Here is an 18,206-nt window from a genome sequence, read left to right as displayed (position 1 = left end):
AAAAAATGCCAAAATCATAATAAATCCACTTTAGTCCCCATTTCATTCAACACTTGAATAGATAGAAAAAAAACACCCACCAAAAGCAATTAAGAGTAATTCTAGCATGCTCTGATACCACATGATGGAACTCGAGACATACGCAGCGGAATTAGGATGTAATTACACTCTAATTGCTCTTAAATTAAAGGAAATAAGCATGCATCATGAAGGAAAAAACAGTAGATTAAAAAGTGTAGGATACTACCTTTGAAGCCCCCGAAAACCACTTTTCCTCGTTGAATCTCGACCTGAACTCTTTCGGACCACCACTAGAGTTGACCAACTATCCTCTGGACTCAGAACCGAGTTGTGGGACCCGGTGGATGAAGAGAACCGAGAGAGAGAAAAGATATGGAAAATAAGATGAATTTGAGTTTGGGTTTTATTTCACTCAAAGAACATACGATTTTCCAGCCCAAATTTAGAACACCCCCGATCTTACACAAACTCTTTGCATAGGATACCTCCACTCACATGTCTCCACATGAACGAATCAGGATCACTTCGTTTATAACACTTTACAACAATTGTAACATCTACAAAGTGAGCCACATTCGATAGTGTCCCTAGAATAAGGTACCCAACCTTATATGTATACATAGACCATTTTGGCTATTTATTCAAACTTGATCCACTCTTATGTCTCCACATAAAGTTCAAGTACTCATATAATAGCCATGGATCTTAGTTTATTGGATTTAGGTTATTTCTAAAATGAAATGAGCAATTCAAACATTCAATAACAACTTTTATTGAATCAAACTTCAACAACATCTATATTGATTAACATAATAAGTTTCTTGTTTACAAACCACGAGTTTTAGGACATGAAACCCAACAATTAGTTCACCTAGTTGATTACATTTTGTTGATTATTTTGTTTTTCAGGTTGATACTATTAACAATAAAGAATATAAAGTAGTTGATGAAGACAATCATTTCGTGGTAAATTTGACTCTAAATCGTGCAGTTTTCGTGTTTGGGATTTGGTGGAGATTCTATGTGCTCATGCTTATATTATTATTCATGGGCTAAATTTAGATATATATACTTTTGTGTTGGATTATTATTTTTCCAGTACATTGTTACCAACCTATAAAGGATTAGTTTATCCTATTGGAAATCATTCTGACTAGAGATCTGTTGATGTTGGTGTGAATGTATTACCTCCAATATTTAAATGTCTAGCTGGACGACCATGGGAACAAAGAATATTGTCAATTGGTGAAAAGAAAAGCAGCTTGAAGTGCAGTTAATGCCATCGTCGTGGCCATAATTGTAGGACATGCAAATTTTCACTAGTTGCTTAATGAAGAAGCATGTTTTGTTACTGATATTTGTCATCAATTTATAATGATAGTAAGACAGCTTGTTACTGATGTTTGTCATCAATTTATCCATTAAATAGTGAGACAACTTGTTACTGATATTTGTCATCAATTTATCCATTATATAGTGAGACAACTTATTTTCTTACTAATGTTTTATCAATTTATCAATGATAGCTAGTGAAATAGACTTTGTTGTTGATATATCTATATTCTTTAGCCAATATGATGCTTTTGTTTTGCCTTAGCCACAGGAAAGAAAGAAACTTGTGATATTTCTCTATACTGATATATATCAGTGATAGCTTCTATCATTGATATCAAGCTGTCAGCGATAGCTTCTATCACTGATATCATGCTGTCAGTGATACCTTCTATCACTGATGTTTAATTTCTTAAGTGAAGAATTTATTTCATTCACTTTAACTATGTGAATATCTAAATGAAATAAATGTATTCTCTTGCCAAGAAATTATTTCAACAAAAGTAACTATACTAAAAAATAAGCATTTTGGCAATAGTGATAAAGAAAAGCTATCAGTGATAGCGTATCTATTACTTGTTGGGGTTAATGCCCTAAAGTCTCTTGTCCTGTAGTTTGCAAACTGTTTGTACGAACGCTTGTGATGTATAATATATGATATTTTACTTCACTTCTTGATTTTACTCAGTTGTTTGCTTTATTTGCTTTACCACAAACCAATAAACATAAAATCCCTTATGTAACTTAAGCATGTATGTGGTGACATACAAGTGGATCATGTCTTAAGTGATAACCAAAATGGTCTGTAGTATATGGATATAGGAGGGAAACCTTATCCTGGTAATGCTACAGATGCGGCCCGCTTTTTGGAATGGTCACAAGTGATGTGATTTGTCACAGATGGTCTGATCCTGATCATTCGTATAGGGGACATGCAAGCGAGAGCGTCCTATACAAAGAGTTTGTATAAGACCTGACCACGAAGTGTTAACGTCTCGTTATATAACACCGTTCATGACAGAGACTTCATTTCACTAGGATGACCATAGGTAACATGACCTCAATCTTGAGTGAGTTTGAAACTCCTGCCATTGAGGGCGATTCTTTGATTTGTATGGGTGCATCTGATTTGGGAGCTGGGGACTCAGCTACACAAGATGGAATTCACTCCTTCCACGAAGCAGGGGCAAGTAGATAGATAACTCCCTTAAGAACTGATTCTAGGGCTTGAACGATGTGGTGCCACACACCTTCTTTTGGTCCGAGAGGTGTTCACACATAGTTGGACTATGTTGTATTGTTCATTAGAGGAATCAGTGGTACTTAAGGAGTGAGATGTAACTATAGGGACAAAATGGTAAATTGGCCCAGTTGTACTTACGAGCATCTGTGAAGGGTTATCGTACTCGCGATTGGTTATATCTGATGGACACAAATATATTCGTGGTAAAAAGAATTCAGTTGTTGGTCTTTAGTGGAATGCCTGGTAGTTAACGGATGGTGGATCTCGTGGCTAAAGAGTTTAGTTAGCTATTCAAGTATCATTGGAGTTTCGAGCCACAGGTCCTTAAGGTCCCCTTAATAGCTTGGATAAAGTCGAGAATTAGTTTTTGGGTCTGAAATGTTCAAATTGACAAGAGAGAGTTCGATTATATATGATATAATTAAACTGATTAATTATATATGATATAATTGACTAAATGTATGAGATACATTTTTTTGGAGGAAATTAGATATAAATATGATTTATATCAAGTAGAGGAGAAATTATTATAGTAGATATATGATATCAAACTATAGGTTAAGAATATAATATGATTATATTTATTTATTAATTAATTAGTCGATTATGTGATAATTGATCGAGAATTTGTCCTCAATCGTGCGAAAGTGGGAAGATTGATTTCGGTTATGGTAACTGAAGAATAAAATGAAAATTGATTTCATTTTGCAAAGAGTTCGAAAATATCACTCACGGTGTGAAAACGTCATGATCACTTAGTTGAGAGCCTATACGATAGCGCTTTATTTCCTAACGATCGCACACCAGTGTTCTAAACGATCGCTCAGCTTTTCTAAATGATCACTTAGCACACTGAGTTTTCTAAACGATCGCTTACTAATTACTAGACGATCGCTTAGTAAATCCTACACGATCGTGTACCTTTCTCTAAGTGATAAACACCAGACTATATGATAGTCACCTTCTATCTCCCACTTGCTTATCGTTCTACATGATCGTTCTTGCTTCCTTCCTCTACCAATTCCATCAACGTCCACTTTTTGTATTCTCACTCCGAGAATACCAAGGGCTTTAATTGGTGGTGTCGTCCTCAGTTGCTGCTTGTTCGTGTGTCGTCGTTCGTGTAGACGATCGTGCTGCTAGGCGACTGTTTGCTGGGCGATAAAGACCGTAGAGGGTTTGCTTCCACTGGATTGAGTCTGACTGAAGATAGTCTTCAGCTAGTATGTTTACTCAATCTATTGTATTTTATTTGTCAAAGCATGCCTATAATTAGTGTTAAAATGCGTACTTGTTTGTTAGAATGTGCGTGTGGTAATTCAGTCACAATGAAATAGGAAATATCCGAACGAGCTCATGGATACTCTCGTTTAAGAGTTCCTTCAATACTGATATCATGCTATCAATGATAGGAGCTGTGTATTTGTGTTTAAAGTTTGAATAACGGAACAACCTATTGAAGAACATTGAAATAAATTGAAAGTTGTAACTATATCAATCTCATTTATGAAAGATTCATATGCATTTTGAAATAAAAATGTCTTGTAAAATAACAATCTAATTTCAAAGAAAATCATAAGCATAAAGTCTATCTATTGTCAAAGAAATAGGAATCAAACTTTATTTATTGTCAAAAAAAACAACAATCATTGTCACAAAAACAAAAGTCTATCTATTGTCAAAGAAACAAGAATCAAAGTTGTGATATTTTGAGATCAAAGCTTGGAAAGTCATCTTTCCACCTTGGAGAATGTCTTGTAACTTTGCTTTGAGACACCTTGGGAGACACGTTTGGAGAGACCTTTTTGTCTTTTTTTTAGATTTTTTAGATTTTTTGCATTCTCCAAAACTTGGTTGGTTTTGCTTGTCTATTTGCTCCCATCTCCACAATAAGTTTCTCCATATTTTTAACTGCAACCTTTGGTCTATTTTTTTTTTTTTTTTTTTTTTTTTTGGGACTCTTTTTAAGAGTTTTTTCAACAACCTGAAATCATGGAGTAAAAAATAACATGACATCTATCAATTTGCTATGAGTAATGTAAATAAAGCTTCCTATCATTTATACTATAATCGATAGTGTTATCGTTGATAGTATGTTATCAATGATAATATGTTATCGGTGATGTCAGATATCACTGATAGTAGGCTAATTCTACACTTAAAAACATCAATCGATCAATACTTACCTTCTTTTTAGTCATATATTCTTTATCTACATTCTCTTCCTCTTCTTAATGTTTATCCTTTTTTTCTTCTTGATCTTTCTCTTCATCTTGCAACTATTTCTTCTGGTCATTCTCTTCAGCCTCCTTGTCCTCAATTTCTTGAGTGCCCTTTTCTTGAGCCTCCTTCTCCTTAGCAGTTCCAACTTTAGTCTGCATGCATATATCATTTATGTTATTGTACTTCTTTATACAAAAAAAAAAAATCATAAATTTTACTTCTTTGCCTCCAACATCTGTAAGTTTCAAACTTACATCTAAAAGCTCCAAACTAGATGACGATGCTTTGTTCTTCTCAAGAGATTCTTGAGATTGCTTTTCACCACCTTCTTCTTTTGTGGAAGTTGATCATCGATAGCTTCTTTTATGTGTCGAGTATATCAAGAATCTCCTTGTGTTTTTCATGCATGTCCTTAATGTCTTATTGTCCTTTTTTTAGTTCTTCAATTCCTTCTTGTAGTGATGTTATTTTCTTCCAATTGATATTTGTTTCCCTTCTTTTTCCTTTTCCTTTTCAATCTCCATCTCCTTTGTTGTCAACTCTGCAAAATATCCATGGTAGTTTGATTGTAATTCTTGTTCAGTTGGAACCAATGAAGCAACAATAAACTGAAAGTTTAATAAAGATGTTTGCAATACTATCACTATCTGACAACATGTTTATAGAAACAATCACTGATTTCAAGTTGTTATTGGTTGCTTCTATCTGTGATAACATGCTATCAATGATAGAAGCTATCACGATAGCTTGAAATCAGTGATAGAAGCTATCATTGACAACTTGAAATCAGTGGTATCTTCTATATCATTAGTTAATTATCAGTGATAGAAGTTATCACTGTTGTTTTGGCGATAGTTTCTATCATTTGATAGCAGGCTAATAATATATAAATAAAGGAAATAACAATGATAAAAGACTTACACCAGTGGCTTTGAAAATATTGTTATTGATGTGTTGCCAAGCATTAGGTTCTTGAGATTCCCATTGAATAATTCTAGGTCCATCGTTTTTTATTCTTCCTGCAAATCCAATAGTATGTTTGGATAATCTTGGTATAATCTTGAAAGCCCAATATACCAAAGCAAGTGGAAGTCCTTGGAGAAAAATTGAAGATGGCTTATTGATGATACCCTTAAAAAACTCTACAATTAGTTCAAAGGACACCCTACACCATGGATAAGATCTAAACTTTTCTTCATTGTCCAACATTTTTAAATGCTTCCAACTTACTTTGTTATGTCCTTGTGTAGGAATTAGGAAGTTTTCCAAAAAAAAACAAGTGTGCAAGTTTGACCTTTACATCAATGGGTATATTGGTATCAGAACCTAACAAATTAAAAGTAGGTTGGAGCTCTCTTCTTATAATTTTCATATTTGTCTTGAAAAAGAAGTTCCTAATTATGTTGTCCATTGATTCTTTTTCACTAAAGATACCATCTACATGGTAATCATCACAATTTAAACCTGTTATTAAACAAAATTCATGGAGACAAATTCTGAAATATGTCCTTCTATATTAAAGGCCAAGATATTTTGTTTCATGTCATGCATTACCTTCTAATCATGTGTGATATGAGTTGGATGGGCACTCTTTTCATCTTCATATCTAAGAAGTGCCCAAAAGGACCTTCCCTAAATTGTCAGAGTGATAGCCCATCTAATTTTCCTATGTTAGATAGGACTTCTAAGGTTTTGAAGGAGTTGACTTTCAATGGCTTTGTCCATTCACTTTCTAGAACAATTAATACATTTCCTTGTTTATATAACAACAATATAAGTATAAGAAAAATACAACCACAAATGTATATAAATTTATAAAATATCATTAGATTGTGGACCTTGAACTTCTTGTGGTTTTTTCCAGATGATGTTGATCCATCCAATAATTTTCTCTTTCATTTCTCCATTTATACTAAAAGCAAGCAACAATATCATTTTATGGAAACATTACATTCATATCCTTGATAGTAGCCTATTAGGGATATCACTTAAAGATGCTACCAATGATATCCTTCTAATGTTATATACTCTTAATGATACTATCAGTGATAGATATTATTAGTGATAACAATAAAAGAGTATCACTAACAGTAGCTATAAAAAATGTTAACATAAATAAACAATCAGCAAATCACAATACAGGAAACAGAGATAAATGCATCAACAAACTATCAACATATTCATTGAAACATTAGTGATAGCTTCTATCACTGATAACTAACTAAATTAGCAACATATTCACTGAAACATCAACAAATCACAATCAAACACAGTACAATAAACTTCACATAATTAGCAATCAAACACAATCATCAACAAATTATCAACATATTCACTGAAACATCAGCGAATCATAATCAACATATCAACAACTATCAACAAATATCAACAAATAAACTTCACATAAGCACCTTTTGTTTAGAAAGAAAAGTTATCACAATGATCAAAATGTATAATAAAACAATGAATGAAATACCTAAAAAATATGAAGAATGCATGTAGCCCTAATTTGAAGGAAATCAATGAACTATCAACAATATATCAACAAATATCAACAAATATCATTTTAAGAAGAATCGACATTATTACTGTCAACGAAAAAAGAATGATGCTTTATGGTTTCAAAGGTTTCCTATCAGTGAAGAAGAGACGAAGAAACGAAGAATAAGAGAAGTACCTTTCGAATTTTGGAGTGAAATCGAAGGGAGGAAGAAGATCACACAATCGAAATTGAAAGAAGGAAGAAGAATCGTTTGCTATTAGCAACTTATGATTTGTCTTCCCTGATTTCAAAGGATGGTAGGGTTTGAAAATGAGTCAGACCCGTGGAAGAAGGATGGTCATCAAAATAGGGCTTCTCTTCAACACGGGCCAAACTGTGATGTCCATTTTCGTCTTTTCAAACTTTTGGGCCTAAATTTGCATTATTAAAACTCTATATTTGCATTTAGTATTCCCTTGTCATACAAACTCTAATATTTATTGTATAATGATTATCTATGCAAGCAACCCTAAAAAAAATGTAAAAAATCCCAAACGCTTATTAATTACTGTAAAAATCCAATATGATATAAAATTAAGTTTGATCATGCACCAAATTGATTATTAAATAAAGGAAAAATACCCTTTTGGTTCCTGAGTTTTGAAGAATAGGTGCATTTGGTTCTAATTTTCAAATTGCCCATTTTAGTCCTTGAGTTTTTAAGTATAGGTTTAAAAGGTTCCTCAACTAATAAATCAATTAAAAGTAAACATAAAATTGATGAAATAGATGACATGGCAGATGACTTGGAAAAAAATATATATTATTTTAATATTTGTCGCCTCTCTCTTTTCCGGAAAAAATTCACAAAATGACCCAAAAACCAAAAACTTTTCTACCAATGACCTCTTCCTAAAACTTTTCTACCATTGATTTTTTGCCCATGCAAAATTTCAAAATTACCTCCATTTTTTAAAATCCTTCAAACCGTTTGCGCGCCTTCACGAATATTTTACGATAGGTCTTTTCACTTCATTTCTTTCATTTCCTTCTTAAAGAATTTATCTTCAAAGAATTTTCTCTCAAATTTGCTCCTGTTTTCACTCCAAACTTCAGTCGAGAACTCCTTACAAATTTCTCTTCGAACTTCCTTGCCACCATCGTTGTGATCTGAAAGATATGACTCTTCCATTTGAAGAATGAATGTTGATATTCAAGGTTTGACTATCTTTTAGGGTTTAATCGCGTATTCGTTCATAATCGATCGTGGGGGAATACTACGCGATCGAATAGAGAATACTAAGCGAGCGTTTAGATATTTATTGTGTGATCATTTAGCTAACTGTTACGTGCGATCGTTTTGATATTTAGGATTTATATTGTGTGATCGTTTAGCTAACTGTTACGCGATCGTTTAGATATTTATTGTGTGATCATTTAGGTTTATATTGTGCGATCGTCTAGATATTTGTAATGCGATTGTTTAGTTTTCATTATGCGATCGTTTAGTTTTTGTTATGTGATCATTTAGGTTTTCTAAACGATCGTTTAGATTTGCTTGTAATGTACACGATTGTCAGATTGGTAAAATGGCGATTGTTTACTAATTCTTGTAATGTACATAATTGTCAGATTGTTAAGATGACCGTCCTTGCTGAGAAATATTTCCCTGCTACAGTCGCTTGCCAAGTCCATAAATTTGCCCCTAGGATTAAGAATAAGTTGACAGAAGAACAGAAGAGACTGTATAGGAAAACGACCTTTGGTCCACTGTTGGATATAGATCTTGTTTTTAATGGACAACTTTTGCACCAATTTCTGTTAAGGGAGGTAGCAGATGCGAACCCATACATTATATCATTCTGTTAAGGGAGGTAGCAGGCAAACGGCCTTTGGTCCACTATAGTATTTATAAACGATCGTGTAGTACTGTATGAACGATCGTTCATAAATTTATATACGATCGCATATACAATACTAAGTATACGATCGTTTATAAATTACTACACTATCATTTATAAATTACTACACGATCGCTTATAAATGACTACACGATCATTTATAAATTATTACACGATCGTTTATAACTTAGTATACGATTGTATAGTAATGCTAAACGACACTTATATTGTAATGAACAATTGTGTATATATTACTATACGATCGTTCATTTAATGCTAAACGACACTTATTATGAAAGCGATCTAGGACAAGAAATGTTATAGAACATCACTTACATTGTCTTCGTTTCTTAATCTGATGATGAAAGCGATCAACGAAGATGTTGGACTGAAACTTTAAGAGAACACTTCGAGAGAATAATGAGAGAATTTCATGGGGAGTTCAACAAAAAGTGAATACTGAGAGTGACCTTCCATTATGTTAATATCAATATTATTAAATACTATTAGTAGAATATTAATTGGGAATAAATGTTTTGGTGGAATGTTGGTGTTGTATTAAATATACATTGAATGGTTGAAGGAAGAAGATGGAAGGCTTTGGTCCAAAGGATTTTAAAAATTGGGGGTAATTTTGGAATTTCGCATGGACAAAAGGTCAGTGGTAGAAAAGTTTTTAGGAAGAGGTTATTGGTAGAAAATTTTTTGGTTTTTGGGTTATTTTGTGAAATATTCCCTCTTTTCCTCTACTCTTTACTTCCTCTATTTTCTCTTTGTTGCGAAATCGACAATTAAAGAACACAAAAAGGAACGTAGAGATAGGGAAGATCGACACATAGATATACTTGGTTCACTAACAGTGTGTTAGCTACGTCCACGGGCAGAGCGAGACCCCCGTACTTTGTTGTTCGAAGCGCCAGCAAACAGATTCAAGGAATTTCAACAAATCTCCACCTTGACTTGAATTCTCTCCTAGATAACAGATGTATCAAATCCAACATAAATCAATATCACCAGACATACCCAGACTTCTCCCTCATGCCTCAAAGTGTCCCATAAAGGGAACCACTAACAATTCAAAACATTCAGCAAGTCCAAACAATGTTGGAACTTGCCTTGTGGAACCGGTTTGGTGAACATATCAGCAGGGTTATCAGCAGTACCAATTTTCATCACTTTAACTCTCTGCTCACCTCTTAAAAAGTGATATCTTACATCTATGTGCTTAATTCTCTCATGATGAACTTGATCCTTGGCTAGGCATATTGCACTCAAACTATCACAATATACAATAGCTTGGTCATGATGCAAACCAAGATCACCAACTAACCCCCTCAGCCATATTCCCTCTTTAGCAGCTTCTGTCAAGGCCATGTACTCTGCTTCAGTAGTAGACAAAGTAACTGTAGGCTGTAAGGTTGCCTTTCAACTAACAACAGAACCACCCAGAATGAACACATAGCCAGTCATAGACCTCTTACTGTCAACATCTCCAGCATAGTCAGAATCAGAATAACCAGTCACCAAACACTCTGTGCAATACTCATAAACAAGACCAACATCAGATGTACCTCTAAGGTAACGAAAAATCCTTTTAACGGCTTGCCAATGCTCCTTCCCAGGTTGACCCATGAACCTGCTGACAACATTAACAGCATGGGCAAGATCAGGCCTAGTATAGACCATAACATACATCAAACTTCCTACTACACTAGCATAAGGAACCCGAGACATGTACTCCTTCTCAGCTTCAGACTGTGGTGAAAGCACAGATGACAAACGAACATTTACAACACTAGTATCTATAGGCTTAGCTGATGACATGCCAAACCTGAACAATATTTTCTGAATATATCCTTTCTGTGACAAGAAGAGCTTATTCTTATCTCTGTCTCTATAAATCTCCATACCCAGAATTTTCTGAGCAGCACCCAAATCCTTCATATCAAACTCACCACTGAGAAGATTTTTCAACTTCAGAATATCAGACTTGGACTTTGCAGCTATGAGCATATCATCTACATATAAAAGTAGATAAATCATCGAACCATCATCAGCTTTGTTGTGATATACACAACAATCATACGAACTCCTGTTATAGCCAAGTCCAATCATATAGTTGTCAAATCGTTTGTACCACTACCTTGGAGACTGCTTTAACCTATACATAGATTTCTTCAACTTGCAAACATAATCTTCTTTACCTGGACACTGGAACCCATCTGGTTGGGTCATATAAATTTCTTCCTTCAAGTCTCCATGTAAGAAAGTTGTCTTCACATCTAGTTGTTCAAGTTCCAAATTCTGATGTGCTACTATAGCTAGTAACACCCTGATAGAAGTATGTCTGACTAATGGTGAGAAGATCTCATTATAATCAACTCCTTCCCTTTGTGTGAACCCTCTAGCAACAACTCGAGCTTTATATTTGATGCCCTCTGAAGGTGATATTCCCTCTTTTTTCTTGAAGACCCATTTACAAGTGACAATTTTCTCTCCTTAGGCCGTTTAACTAATTCCCAAGTCTTATTTTTTTCTAGAGATTCCATCTCATCCCCCATAGCAGCAAGCCATTTAGCAGACTCACCACATGACACAGCTTCTCTACAAGTGGATGGCTCATGAGGATCCACCTCTTCAGCAACCTGCAACGCAAAAGTAACCATATTTTCAAAACCATACCTCATAGAAGGTCCAACACCAACTCTTCTAGCTCTATCACGAGCTATGCTCGGTTGATCTACTCGTGATCTATAATTCTCAGAAAAATAAACTTCTGACGTTCTAGGCACATTAATTTATGGTTGCACATCAGTTTCTGTAGTAACGTGTGATCTTCTCCACCTTGATGTTGTAATTCTTTCACAGCTGAAGTGAATTGCATTTCCACCTGTTTATCAACACTACTACTTTCTCCCACATCAGTAGACGTCACAAAAGGCTTTACAGTTGAGTTAAGTATGGAATTTGCATCAAATATCACAGTCCTACCAAGTATGACCCTATTCTCAGAAGGTGACCAGACTCTATATCCCTTAACTCCATCCTCGAAACCCACAAGTATACCGTTTTTAGCTCTCGGTTCTAATTTACCCTCATTAACATGATAGTAGACAGTACAACCAAAAACTTTTAATAAAGAATAATTTGCAGGCTTATCAGACCACACCTCGTAAGGTGTTTTACAATCAATAGTTGTGTGAGGTCCACGATTGATCAGATAACATGATGTATTTACTACTTCTGGCCAAAACCTTCTAGCCAACCATGCATTAGAGAGCATGCATTTTGCTCTCTCCAACAACGTCTGATTCATACGTTCTGCAACTCCATTTCGCTGTGGAGTATTCCTAATAGTGTGATGGTGACAATCCCCTCAGCTTTATAGAACTCATTAAATTCAGATCCACAGAATTCCAGATCATTATCAGTTCGCAACCTTTTGATCTTCTTCCCAGTTTGATTTTCAATCAATATCTTCCACTGCTTGAAATTCTTGAAGGCTTCACTTTTATGTTTCATCATAAAAACCCTTCTTGACTAATCATCAATTATAGACAAGAAATACCTACTGCCTCCAATAGACTAAAGGATATCAAACTCTTCTTTATTAGTGGAACATGCATAACCTCTTTTAAAGTGTAGAAGGCACCATTATGTGTTCGTATCTTGACTGGGCCGATTTATTTATTGATAGGTTGAGAACCACTCTCTATTTGGGCACATATGATCAAATGCCCCAGAATCAAGAACCCACACATCATCAGAATGTGATTGTTCATTCACAACTAAAGCTAGATCTCCTTTAGAATCGATCTCGACTTCTTCAGAATCAATCTCAACTTGTGCAACAGAGGCAGATGCTTCCCTTTTGTCACTTTTTTTCCTTTTTTTCCTGATTCTTTTTTATCTTAGAACATTCGGTTTTCCAATGCCCCTTTTCTTTACAGTAATTACAAATATCATCTGATTTAAAACCCTTTGACTTCGAAGACCTTTTATTCTGGTTCGACTTCTGCTTACCAGAATTCCTATGTCCCTTGCTCCCTGTAGTAGCTAACCCAGATGTCTAACTTTCTGTAACTAAACTTTCTGCATTCTGATGGTCCTCTCTCATAAGGAACGTAGACTTTGTATCTTCTAAGGTCAGAGTTTCTTTCCCTCTAATATACGAGTCAACGAAAGTCTCATAAGACGGCGGCAAAGATGTCAACAGAATTAGGGCAGCAACCTCGTCATCAACCTTAACCTCTACATTACGTAGATCTAATAAAATTTTATTTAATTGATCAAGATGGTCTTCTAGAGACGTACCTTCCTGCATACGTAGATGATACAAACGTTTCTTCATAAACAACTTCATGGTTAAAGATTTCGTCATATAAAAACTTTCCAACTTCAACCAAAGACTAGCGAAAATTTCTTCATCTGCGTCCTCGATGATGATGTCATCAGCCAAACATAGCATGATCGTCGAATGAGCCTTCTCCTCAAGTCTGCCACTCTTCGTCATCCACGGCAGCCTTCTTTGACTTACCCGTCAGTGGCGCCCACAGCCCCTGCTGCTTTAGTAGGGATCGCATCTTGATCTGCCATAAACCAAAATTGTTCCTTCCGGTAAATTTTTCGATCTTTACGTTCACGCCAGACATCTTCAATTGTCGAACAAATACGGAATTTCGAAAAAAACCTTAACAAGGCTCTGATACCAGTTTGTTGTGAAATCGACAATTAAAGAACACAAAAAAGGAACGTAGAGATAGGGAAGATCGACACACAGATATACATGGTTCACTAACAGTGTGTTAGCTACGTCCACGGGCAGCGAGACCCCCATACTTAGTTGTTTGAAGTGCCAGCAAACAGATTCAAGGCATTTCAACACTCTCGTTCTCTCTCATCCCCCTCCATCTCTCTTCCCTTGTCTGCTTCTCTCTAAAATGGATTTTACTCTCCATTATAAGGAGAAAGGATGATACCTCATGATAATTATAGATTGTATCAACAAAATTACCAATAAACATTACACAAGCGCCCATTTGAAAATGCTAACAATTCATCCTTTACTTCATCAGATTTTTTTGTTACGAAATTTCAAAACTTGAAAATGCTAACAATGTCAATTTTTTGGTGCACAGTTGTGAGCATCCCAATGGCCCATTAGCCCTCACCATTGAGGAAGCCACCTGGGGCCTTTCTCGCTATGCTGCACTCTTGCAAGTCTCAACAAATCAAACCCCTTAAAAGGGAAACCCCATTTAAACTAAAGTCTCTTGATTTTGATTTTGGATTGGGATTTTGCAATTTGCAGGCCAATGGAATTATGGCAAGTCATTAAAATAGAGATTAAAGATCTTTTACAAAAAAGAAACTTTTGGGGGTTGATTACCTTCCTTGATGATCTGAATCTGGTTTTTTTCTCTTTTCTTTGGTGGTCGAACAGTTTTTATCAGATAGGCAACCTAATGTAAAGGCTACATTGAACTTGAATAGTTTTGTTTATTTTGCCCTTGTTTTATTTGACTTACATCTTCTTCGCCAGAACTAGAGAGAAGAGAAGAGATTGAGGGGATGAAAGAGAACGAAAGGAGAGAGATGGAGTAATGAGGAGAGGAAGAAGAGAGAGATGACAAATATTAAAATAATATATATTTTTTAGAGTCATCGGTCAAATCATCTATTTATTCAATTTTATGTTTATTTTTAATTAATTTATTATGTTAGGGATCTTTTTAAATATATTCTTAAAAATTCAAGAATTAAAATGACTAATTTGAAATATTAGAGACCAAACACACTTATTCTTAAAAGTTCATGGATCAAAATGGTATTTTTTTCCATTAAATAATTATGCAAACTACTAGATTAGAAAAATGAATAGGGGCACTTAATGCATGCCAAACCCATTTGGGCTCAAGGAAGAGAAAAGTTTAGGTCAATAAACCAAATCGACCTGCTCTCCATCGACGAAGTCGAGATTGAGCCTTCCTGTTTGATGAATGAGACATGTTAAATACATGTTTTGGCCCATTCAACTTGAAAATTAGCCTAACATGACTTCCAACCCTGATCTGGATGTCTTTTGTCAAACTATTCCTATAAAATATATGATGACGACAAAAAACACATATTCTCATCCATTAAATTCTTGTTGGAGCAGGAAAAAAAAAAAACTCTTCTTGACTTAGGAAAGTACTAAATTGATGCCCAAATTATTTCTCTCTTTTGCAAATCACGCACTTCTTGAATTATAAGTTTACGGTTGTTGTCATTCAAATGCATATTTTCTAATTCAAGTTTTGACATCAACACAATTTTTTTCATTGAAAAATGATTCATGTAGGTTTTTTTTGTTGGAATGTGTTTATTTGAGTTGTGTTTTGGGAGTTACTTAGGTAGGTTTGGTTGTTATCATTGTCTTGTTTTTAACTATTATGACTTACCTCAATCTGTAAAGTCTCATTCTCTTGATTGCCATCCAAAAATATAAGTTCTAGTGTCATTTTGTTCTAGTTGCATAGTAAGTTCAACCACTCTGTTAAAGATTCGAATCTCCATCTGTACACCTCAAGAGTATAATTATTATACCCATTTATTTTTTTGTTCTCACTTTTTTATTTTGTTATTTGTCTTTCATTTTTCCTCAAATGCTGCGGTGTCAAGTGCTGCAGCTAAAACGACATCGTAGGCAATGCGCTGGTTTCTTAACGGCCAATTACTCAAGTTCAACGAACGAGCCGTTATAGAAAGAACATCCTATAATCCAACGTCTCTTTCAGCGGCGACATTCAAATTTCAAATTTCTAAAACCTAAAAAAAAGGCAACAAATCAAGAGCGTCTCAAATTTCCACTTTCTTTAATCCTTTAAAGATCCTTACCCTCTCCCCTTTAATTTCAATCCCACCTTTTTTCATTTCTTCATTTCCCCTCTCTGCAAATTTCTTCTTCTCACTTCCGCCATGGCTATGGCTCTCAGACCCATCGACAATGCTCTCCCGGTTACCCCAGAAAGACCGAAGAAACAAGCCAAAGTAGCGGTTCCAATCCAGAAGCGAAACGATGAGAATCAGGCTCCGCTTCCTCTTTCTGCAGACGCCACCATCGATTATGTTTCTTCTGAGAATCTTAAGCCCTTGACGGACCCTGATTCTAATGTACTCGTCATTTTCCATTTCTTTCTGTGTTTCTTTCTTGCAGATCTGATCTTCGTTATTTCTTTTTTGTTTCTTATTGTTGTGTTAGAATTTCATTGAAGGGTTAGATTCGAAGGATTGGGTGAAGGTCTGTGAGTCGCTCAATAATGCCAGGCGTCTCGCGATTTTTCATTCAGACCTTTTGCTCCCCTCATTGTAAGTAGAATATTCTCTGTTTTAGGGTTTGTGAAATTCTGGCGGTTCATTTTCTTCTGATTTCATTACAGAGAGAAAGTTATGGTGGTGCTGATGAAGTCAATGAAAAACCCTAGAAGTGCCCTAATCAAAACCTCAATCATGGCTTCGGCTGACATTTTTAACGCGTTTGGTGATCGATTACTCGACACATCCACTAGCAATGCATTTGATCAATTGGTGAGAGCTTGCAATTGAATTTCCTCAATCTTTTTGTTTCCTGATCATTATTCTGAATAAAGAGTTCGGTATTATCTGTCCTAAACAAGGGAAATGTTAGTTGAGGAACTAATTTTGTGATTCTGGTTGGTTCTTCAGCTGCTCCAATTACTACTCAAAGCTTCTCAAGACAAGAAGTTTGTATGTGAAGAAGCAGATAAGGCACTCAAAGCTCTAGTGCAATCCATGACTCCTCTGCCTCTGCTTCAGAAACTTCGTCCATATGTTTCCCATTCCAACCTTAGAGTCAGAGCCAAAGCCGCCATTCCAATCTCTAATTGTGTCTCTAAAATGGTAAAAGTTGATGACAAATCATCTCTTTTCTATCTCTGATCCTTGTCAATTTTGTTTATAAACTGCACTGGATGCTGGATTCTAACATGGGTTGCTGCTAATTTTTCTTCTTCAGGGTCTGGATGAAATGAACCAATATGGGATTGTTCCATTGCTTCAAATGGCTTCAGATTTGTTAAACGATAGGCTACCTGAGGCAAGGGAAGCTGCTAGGAATATTGTGATGGGAATGTTCAAAGCACTCACAGAGAACGAGGAAGATAAACAGGAGGCATGGCAAAGCTTTTGCCAAACTAATCTGTCACCAGTTCATGCTCAATCCCTCCTCAAAGTTGTTACCTCCTTTCAATAGCAGTGATGAGGTTGGATATTAATGTGTAGAGGTAGGGGGTAGGAGGTAGAGCTAATAGGATTTTAAGGTCTTTTAAGTTTTGGAAATTTGTGTGTGTTCTGTGAAAGCTTCTACTGTTTTATATGTTGAGTTACGACTACTATTGCTACTGCTTCCATAGAAATTAGTTCTGTAGACAGCTTTTCTTGTTCTCTTCTTTCCGTTCACCTTTGTTGGTGTGGAAGAGAGATCGATGACAATAAAACAAGTTGTTGTTGCACATTTACCTGAGTAGAAAATGAGATGTCTTAGAGGTTTATTGTTTACTATGATAATGGTGCACATATTTATGTGATAAGACCAAAATTCACCATATGGTTGAAATTCGGTTTTTGATGATGTAGTCGTAGAACTCTTGTTGTGTGGGCCTCTTGTTAACTTTGTTAAACTCACTTCTATAATCGCCATCATCTAGTTATAACCTTGGAGGGTAAGATTCATTGTGACAACTAAGAATAGAATATATACTTGGGACAACATCGCCAACAAGAAGCAGCTGGTAGTCATCTCCAAACTCACATCTTAAATGGTTCTAATGATGCTAGCATTTCCTCATCATTTGACTGACTGACCTAAACTTTTGAGCCCAAGACCAGTAGTTATGAAATAAAAAATAAGATAAGTGAGAAAGTGTAAGTAATAAAGACTAGCACAAAGATTTATATGGTTTATTAATAATGTATTAGTTACATCCATGGGTAGAGGAAGAAC

General features: G+C 35.3%; 2 protein-coding genes across 3 annotated transcripts in view; both read left to right on the top strand.

Moving 5' to 3' along the window:
- Window positions 1-15,986, top strand: part of LOC120085083 (pentatricopeptide repeat-containing protein At3g06920) — a 37,655-nt gene extending 21,669 nt beyond the window's left edge. Inside the window, exon 6 of one of the 2 annotated variants that reach the window (XR_005483810.1) lies at window positions 15,866-15,986. The gene's annotated coding sequence lies outside the window, so the exon portion shown is untranslated. Of the gene's footprint in view, window positions 1-1,230; window positions 1,422-15,865 lie in introns of those variants that run through there. The other variant, XR_005483811.1, reaches the window with a different exon arrangement.
- Window positions 15,987-16,016: 30 nt separating this feature from the next.
- Window positions 16,017-17,717, top strand: LOC120085119. The gene is made up of 5 exons (XM_039040984.1): window positions 16,017-16,357; window positions 16,446-16,552; window positions 16,624-16,771; window positions 16,910-17,104; window positions 17,220-17,717. Exons 1-5 carry the CDS (start codon window positions 16,163-16,165, stop codon window positions 17,454-17,456), a joined length of 882 nt encoding a protein of 293 aa, XP_038896912.1. The 5' UTR covers window positions 16,017-16,162; the 3' UTR covers window positions 17,457-17,717.
- Window positions 17,718-18,206: the final 489 nt, after the last annotated feature.

Source organism: Benincasa hispida, chromosome 1 (assembly GCF_009727055.1).
Source record: "Benincasa hispida cultivar B227 chromosome 1, ASM972705v1, whole genome shotgun sequence".
NCBI classification, from domain to species: domain Eukaryota; kingdom Viridiplantae; phylum Streptophyta; class Magnoliopsida; order Cucurbitales; family Cucurbitaceae; genus Benincasa; species Benincasa hispida.
Note: the sequence above shows the minus strand (reverse complement) of the source record. Positions and strands in the feature narration are given on the sequence as shown.

Excerpts from the sequence above, each read along its gene's own strand:
- LOC120085119 (XM_039040984.1), top strand. The coding sequence starts at position 16,163 with ATGGCTATGGCTCTCAGACCCATCGACAATGCTCTCCCGGTTACCCCA. Across the intron at positions 16,358-16,445 it reads TGACGGACCCTGATTCTAAT|AATTTCATTGAAGGGTTAGA; the intron begins GTACTCGTCATT and ends TTGTTGTGTTAG. Across the intron at positions 16,553-16,623 it reads GACCTTTTGCTCCCCTCATT|AGAGAAAGTTATGGTGGTGC; the intron begins GTAAGTAGAATA and ends ATTTCATTACAG.